The following is an 8,623-nucleotide window of genomic DNA, read 5'->3' as shown; positions in this document are numbered from 1 at the left end:
AGTTTAACATTAAAAGGATACTTACATTTTCTGTTGCAAACATATTTTACAAGAGAAATGAACTGAAGTGTACCATCAAGATTCTTAGAATGGATATCAATATCATTTTTATTATATATAATTAGATCGAACTTTGTTCTATTTTCATAACATCGATATTATCAGTAAGTTTTATCATAAATATTAAACCTGCAGGATGTACCAGTACCTTTGTTTCCGCACTGTATCACCTGGCACATTGACTTTTCACTTACAGTAAAACTTCAATTGGTCACTAAACAACCATTAGTCATTTTGGACTTAACAAACTGTTCGACTGTAACAACCTATATACTAGTACACTATTTGTCTTACTTGTCAAAGAACTAGTCAAAATATGGTCAAGGGAATTGGTGTAATATCATGATCGGCAGGAGGGATCTAGGTAACAGCATAACTAGGTACGTTGAAACCCCCTGATAGGCGGGAAAGACGATATGATTCATCATCCAAATAACCATCAGGTAAGAAATATTCCTTTGTTTCATTTGAAACAAATATGTTTATTCCGCATTATAGCTTTGCACAATAGGAATAAAGTTGATAGCAGGAGAAACCAACCATGAATAGTAAATAATGATGGTATAAGATTGATTTTTGCTAATGACTGTTCGTTTAATAACTTCTGGTTAGGGCATTAACGTATGTCCAATGTAGAATATTCAATTATAATTAAATATATAATTTGCAATGACAAACCAAAATTAAAAAGTATAATTTTTGTTTTGCTGCTTTTGTCAAATAGAAGTTTATTTTAAATGATGCGTCATTATAGGTCACATGGGTTAAATAAGCTTAGGTATTTAAAATGTTAAAATGAAGAGATTCCAAACTATAGCGTTATAAAAAGGACAATAAGACCAATATTACAGTATTGTAACATTGCAGCTTGGTGTCTTCGGCGGCATGCTTCAGTGATATAGCACTATAAAAAGGGCAACAGTTCCACTATACAGGAAGATACAACACGAACATACCGCAGTCTCCCAGTACACTCACCTCGCACAACATACACTCAACACACCGCGCACAACATACACTCAACACACCGCATACATGGGAGGCCGTCCTTACATGACCATAGCTGTTAATAGGACGTAAATAAATCAAACAAACAAACACTGCAAAATTATGATGAAGTAAATATTTTCCATATGTTATTTCAGAGTCCTGATATTTATTGAAATACTGAATTGCTGTACACATTAACAGAATTCTTAATGCAAGATTATGTTATCCGGAAATAATCATGTCAAATGGATTGACTTATCTGTTTGTCTTCCTCCAACTGTATTCCGTGAAAGGTAAGTTTTCGTTTTTCACCTGTAAACCCAATCTGATTAACATTCATATCCGTACAAGATGCGCCTTGACATATAAAACAAGTGATCTAGTTTGACCTAGGCCTGTGATTACGAACATCAGGTTTTGGTTGAGATTGAGCCCTATTTGACATTTCTAAGTCTGATAATTTCTTCTCTAGCATGTCTAATTTGGTCCGTATGTCTGGAGTAACACAGGGTTCTGGTACCCTCTTCACTGCATTGACAGGTGTTGGTAAGGCTGGCCCTGCAGGTAGGGCGTGTGTTGCGTGTATGTTGTGCGAAGTGCGTGTTTTGGGAGACTGCGGTATATTCATGTTGTGTCTTCTTGTATAGTGGAACTTTTGCCCTTTTTATAGTGCTATATCACTGAAGCATGCCGCCGAAGACACCAAACAACACACCCCACCCGGTCACATTATACTGACAACGAGCGAACCAGTCGTCCCACTCCCTGTATGCTGAGCGCTAAGCAGGAGCAGAAACTACCACTTTTATAGACTTTGGTGTGTCTCGGCCAGGGGACAGAACCCAGAGCCTTCCTCACGGGGGCGAACGCTCAACTCAAGGCCAAAAGTGAGGCGGTGCCAAGTGAGGCATTAGGAAGAATAAAGTCAGTTAGGAAGAAGAGAAAAGATAGTATCCTAAATTTAGTCGCTTTTACGATCATGCAATAGGGGCAGCAGGTACAATTCTAACGCCCTACCTGCAGGTGACCTTTATACTAATTACATGTACTTCCAATCAGCAATTTGATCGGCCAATTGTTTAAGTCACCAACATATGACCCTTTATGGTGTATTGTCATATCATTTAACAAATGTAGTGGTAAAGATATGTGTTTTAATCAGATGAACCATTCCTGGTCGTCGGTGTTTTGGAATTCACATCTTATTCAGAAAATATTAAAGGCAATGACAATTATTGTTGACAAACTATCTTAAATATGATAAATCCATTTTGAATTAACACGAGTTGGAATTAGTCTTTATTGTGCGAGATTAATTTTATTTATTCCAAATTGCATCAGAATAAATCATTTCCTGTAGTTAATATATAATATAACTAAATTTACATGTTCTGAAATGCGCAAGACTACAATGACTTCTGAAACAATAAATCAACAATAAACAACAATAATAAATAGTTAATCACAGTTTGGAGATACAACATGATCAAACGTAAAAACCAGCAAATACAAATATAATAATGACGAACTCAAGCGATCTTTAAGCTGTAAATATTCAATCATTATTTATTTACATAAAAATTATTATTAGAGTCTGCGTAATGAATATACTTTTTCATATACAGTAGAGTTGGTTATTGTGCATGCTTCAATGATATAGCTCTATAAAAAGGGCAACAGTTCAACTATACAAAAAGACATAATATGAACATACCGCAGTCTCCCAAAACACGCATCTCGCACTTCACACACGCTACACACTGCATACATGGGAAGCCGTCCTTACATGACCCTGGCTGTTAATAGGACGTTAATTTAATTAAACAAACACACAAAGCTATGACCGCGACAACTTGATCTTCGAAATATTGAGAGACGATTTAATCATATATAAACACATCGCATGAATTTAAAATCCTAAAGTACCAATCTGATTAAAATACAGATCCTTGTTATCACTTAGTTTAGTCAGATAGGTGAAAATAATCGACTGTATGGTATTGACATCGATCTTTCCATTGTGTAGGATCTCCCCCTAGAATGCCAGAGTCGGTCAGCGTAACGTCTGTTGGTGCTAATTTCCTCGTACAGTGGCGCCCTCCTACTGTGTCCTACGGTCCTATTCTACACTACCAGGTTGTTTATAACCTACTTCCGGAAGAAGATAGCGTCACCATGACGACAAATGGACAAACATTTGTTCTTATTCGTAAGTGTTCTGGTCTGGTAGACTTAAGTATTCTCCAACGCTGCCAAATGGTATTATATCTCTATCAAAAACCTGACTATATCACTATGTTATATTTAAATATACACGATTAAACACGAAATATTTTTTAAAATTGATCTTTTCAAGTCAAATGGATTAAATAACAGGCAAAGCCTAACTAAATTCTCTCCAATGGTGGCAAAAGTAAGTTTAAACTGACATCAATTATAGATATTATATTTCAGTTTTGAAATGAAAATTTTACAATAATTAAAGGGAGATAACTTTTGCATACTCCATTCACACATCACACATAATATTAATACAACTATTATTTTATTACAAGAACATGTAATATTATACCACATGTTACTCAGATATTGACAGACAATGACCAACAGTCCATGTGTATATATATACACTTGTCATTGCTCTCAATACTGTAAACTTTCTTGAAAATAATTGAAAACGACCACGTATATATACTTTAATAGAATATCACTACGGGGGGTTTGAGGCGCATTTAATAGAATATGTATATGCTGTATATAGAACAAAACAAAGTAACAGTACCAAAACAACCATGCTCAACAAAATACTCCAAATCTTTGTCAGAGGATAATTAGAGTAGAATATATACAATATTATTCAAATGATATATAGTGAACATTGGATAATTTTTGAGAAAAAAAATCTAAATTTAAAAATGAAAATTCTAAATATTATTTCAAAAGCTTGTCATGGCAAATTTAAATCATATAGAGATTAAAACGTCTTGATTTACCAAAATATAGGTGAACATCCTGAAGTAATTGTCTGTTTATAGATTCGTCACAGTCAGGACAGCCTTGAAGAAGAATATTGGTATCAATATGGTTATGATTTGCATAATTACTAATGGAGGTGATCAGGGAAAGTCTCTGTTGATCATATAAAGGGCATTCGAGAAAGTAGTGGGATATAGTTTCATTTTCAAAAGAACAAGCACAAGATGTATCGTCAGATAAATGGTCAATATATAGGTGGGAATTAAGATTACTACACAAATTTCTTGGTTGACAAAGAATAATGTAGCTCTTCTATCACCTTCTGGTTTAAAAATTTGGGTTGATTCAATTACAACTGGGACATCTTTATTAAGTTGATGTTTAAAGGCTGAAAGAGAAGGAGAGTTAAACAGATTGTTATCAGAAGTGTTAATAGTGCGACACATTAGTGGGATGAAAATATCAAAATAATTATGAGTTCTGCGTATTGGTGGCTTAGATATTCTTGTTTGTCTGAGAGCATAGCCATTATTGTTTTGATTGTTAATGGAAGGATTTAGGAAATCTTGTAAGTATTTTGGTGATAGGCCATGCATTGTTTTGTATATCTTTGTTAGTTTGTGTTTGTGTCTTCTTACTGATAGTGTTTCCCATCCAAGTTCTGTATAAAGTTTATTGAAAATTTGATCGTTAACGCATATCTGACATATCTTTGTAGCTGTCGACGAGCATCCAGGTCGCCTTTATCGCATCATGGTTTTCGCGGAAAATGCGGATGGTCTGAGTCGGCCATCACGACCTCGATACGTACGGGTAACTAATGGTATGTCAACTAGCATATTCAAATCTGAAACGGAGTATGAATATTGGTCTGTGTTCTAATTAAAGTTAAGCCTTATAAACAGTGATGGGAAGGAACGCATATTATTCTATATCGTCTTGAATAATTATTGAGCACTTACAGATAGTAATAAGGAATGCATTAGTAATAGAACTTATGTCAGATATTGTCAAAGATTTCAATACTGTTTGAATTCTGTAAATCTCCTCTGCAAGTTTACTGTACTTGTCACACACGAAAGAAAAGATCTTATGAACGAGAGGCCATAAACATAAAGATTCTGCCTTGCTGGTAGGGTGTAAGAATGGTCCTGCTGCCCTTTTTGCAGATCATAAGGCCGTCCTAAAATGCTGGCTGTTAATAGGAAGTAAATTTAATCAAATGAACAAATAAATTAGATGGTTGTGTAAATTAACGTTCATTAAACAGTCCGGGGTCATATACGGAAGATCGACCGTAAGAGTCCCTAAGATGTTAAGCCGTATCAACCGACTTTCACTATCGATAATTGGACGTTGATCATTATCAACCAACCGCTAACAAATGCAATTTCAAACGTCAATCATTTAATGTATTATTCATCTGTTGTACTTTTCAGGTTGTGGTGGTAACAGATACGTAAAACCTGAGACATCTATTAACGTTATTTCACCATTCTACCCGACAAGGTTCGAACACAACTCCCTATGCTCCTGGATTTTATCAACCAATGCATCCTACGTGCTGAGTGTTACAATAAACGATTTTAACTTCAGTGCCGACAGCTGTATAAATGATTTCATCTCTCTCAGAGACAGGAGTGTTAACCATGGCGGAAAGCTGTGTAATATATCCGACGGTGCATTTCTTTCTCAAGGAAACGAGACTGAACTGTCACTTCATACGGGGACTAACGGATGGGGACGAGGTTTCAACGTCACGGTTCGATCGGAAGGTTAGTTGGGATTTATTCTGTGGATTATTTCGCATACATAACATACATTATATAACCCTGACTGTGGATGGGCCAGTAAACTAAAACAAACAATCGTATTGTGATTTGAACCAAACCATCGTCACCAAACAGTTAACCAAAATAGTCTTAAAGTATTTGCACTTACTTCACAAATCTGTATTCCATGCCTTTCATTCGTAAACCATTTATAGTACCTTGATTACCACGTGTCCTGTATCAATTTAACAATTAATGCAGATCCTTAAATTCACCCCGTTATTTAAAGGCTTTGAAACGGAGCTGACAAACTCAAGTATCAGCAACAAGTTCGTAACCAGTAAACTGTTTTGTCTTTTTGTAGTTCCTCTTCCGGAACAACCAGCTAATGTCAAGGTTATCGCCATGAACAACGTTATAACAGTGAGCTGGTCGCCCCCTACTAATTACAATGGCGATCATATAACAGCCTATAGAGTGAGATACTCCGTCCTTCCGTTCACAAAGAGATTTGTGATCACGCTGTCCACTAAGACACGAAGGTTTCCAATTAGCACGCGAGGCCACGAAGGTCAGCTGTATGTTGTCAAGGTCAGTGCCATGCACCGGTTCCAGGAGGGTCCGACGTCTTCTCCGGCGTATGTGAGAGCTTGTGAGTATTCAGAATAAATTCCAACTCCCAATGGTATATTGACATACAGAAAAAGTAATTATCATAATTTCGACAACGCTTTTATCTATTGTATATTCCTGCTGGGAGACTCATGCTTTGCGTAGACAGTGTTTAAGAAACAACTTATTGGTTTGTTTCAGTGGAATTATTTTTATGCATTCGAACATGAATGACCAAACCTGTGTAATGGTATTTTTATTTACGTTTTAAAATGTAAATATGTAACAATTACATTCGTTTATTTTAAGCCTGCTCTAGAAAAATAGTGTTGGCTCCCGGAAACGACATCAACATCACATCTCCTGGATACCCTCAACATTATCTACCTCAAGTTTTATGCAACTGGCGAATAACTTCCGGTTCCGGTCAACCATTTTACTTTCGAATAGCAGCACTGGATGTTGAGGAAAGTCTTTTATGTAGCAGTGATTATTTATCTGTGTCATTGTGGGGAAACACTAGACGGTGCGGTACTGTTTCAAGCCCGGAGGAATTTACAATGGTGTCGGGAGAATTGGTGGTTAAGTTTCTGACCGATAACCATAAAGAAAATACTGGGTTTATCATAGAAATCAAATCAGGTTTGTTTTATTTTGTTTTTATTTGATCATGACAGTTATAATATTCTAAATTAAATTCTAGAATTTAAATCTAAGTTTTCATAACGACGAGGACGAGTTTCTATTGGAATAGGAGCCACTCTACATTTGAATATGGCTAGGGCACCACGTACTTTTGTAGACATAACTTAAGATAAATAAACTTCAGTGCCAAAATCACTCTTAAAGTTTTTATAAGTTCCCAGTTTACTTCGGCTACGACCAGTTGCAGGAAAAGAGTTGTTTAATTTCAAGATTCAATAAAACTCAAGATTCTTTTGAAAAACAGTGGTCTTACACTGCTAATGGTATGAAGTTCCGATAACATATCTAAAGGCGGTAACTGTAGAAGACCGAAAGCACGTGGTGCGTGTTGTGGGAGTCTGCGGTATATTCGTGTTGTAGTAACTATTAAAAATGTAGATTGAGTATTATAATCTAAACGACTTTAAACAACCATAGAAACAATTGATTATGAACATGGATCAAACAGTTATAATATTATTAACACAAATTAAAATATCCGTTATGTTGTGCATGTATAAGTAAATTATAACTGCCGAGTTAATTTGCGACCCGAAGTTTAGTCCCTATTCTTGCTGCAAATTTTGCTGAACATCTTTTCATTACGCTTAATGAGAAAATATTGAATACAAAATGCGAGTCGCAAAATCCCTCAGCTATTTCACTGTAACATAATAATTTGCTTTGGAAATTGTTGTATTGTTGTCTAAACGTCCTCTGGTACTGATATTAAAGATGCCCCACCGCCGACAGAGCGTAAATGATATTCATTATTTGAACAATAATTGGCGTTTAACCGTGTATATATATATGCATAATTAGCACAAAAAATGACATAAGATATAATTTAGTTCGCCTTTGGTGCATGCGCAATCATTACTTCATTCCATATAGGCTATAGTGCCACGGAATTTTTTCGGGATGCAATTAATTATTTTTCATATTGTTAACTTGAAGTAAAATAAGAAGCTCAAACTTTTCAATGGTGGTAATGGTGTAAAGTAAGTAACTTTTGTAAAGTAACTTTTGTAACTAAAGAAAAATACTAAATCGTCAGTTCCTGTTTTTGATAGTGAAAAAATACCATTTGTCAGCGGTGGAGCATCTTTAAATTATCCTTCAAACTAAACATATAATAACGATACATGAGTATGATTCATTTACAGATCATAAATCGTTGAAACAATTATTCCAAACTGTATTTCAATTTTAAGTACATTGAAAATGATGTGTAAATTTTCCGAGACAAGATGTATTAACTGATAAATACATTTCCATGTTTTCAGAAACATCATCGCTACTTTCTCCCAACATGACAGAAAGAACAACAAAATCCACGGAGTTTAGGACGTCAACAGATACAGTACCCTCTAGCACTTTAAGAACAATGACACATTGGGATCAATCTTTATCTACATTAAATCTACGGGAACAAAGTACTCAAATTACTGACCTATTAACAACCATTTCTACACATCATGGCGATGATTCAACATCACCAAAATCATCGTCGTTATCCTCATCACCAT

At 35.4% G+C, this 8,623-nt stretch overlaps 1 protein-coding gene across 1 annotated transcript; it reads left to right on the top strand.

Moving 5' to 3' along the window:
- Nucleotides 1-310: 310 nt before the first annotated feature.
- Nucleotides 311-8,619, top strand: LOC138313945 (cubilin-like; the record flags this gene model as incomplete). Its single annotated transcript, XM_069254174.1, has 8 exons — nucleotides 311-503; nucleotides 1,206-1,343; nucleotides 3,077-3,259; nucleotides 4,745-4,849; nucleotides 5,466-5,801; nucleotides 6,163-6,450; nucleotides 6,720-7,052; nucleotides 8,381-8,619. Coding segments are annotated over exons 2-8 (1,539 nt in total), but the record flags the coding sequence as incomplete, so codon positions are not given.
- Between the last annotated feature and the right edge of the window lie 4 nt (nucleotides 8,620-8,623).

This window comes from Argopecten irradians, unplaced genomic scaffold, assembly GCF_041381155.1.
Source record: "Argopecten irradians isolate NY unplaced genomic scaffold, Ai_NY scaffold_1095, whole genome shotgun sequence".
NCBI lineage: Eukaryota > Metazoa > Mollusca > Bivalvia > Pectinida > Pectinidae > Argopecten > Argopecten irradians.
The sequence above is the reverse complement of the archived record's forward strand: the minus strand, read 5'-3'. Positions and strand labels throughout refer to the sequence as shown.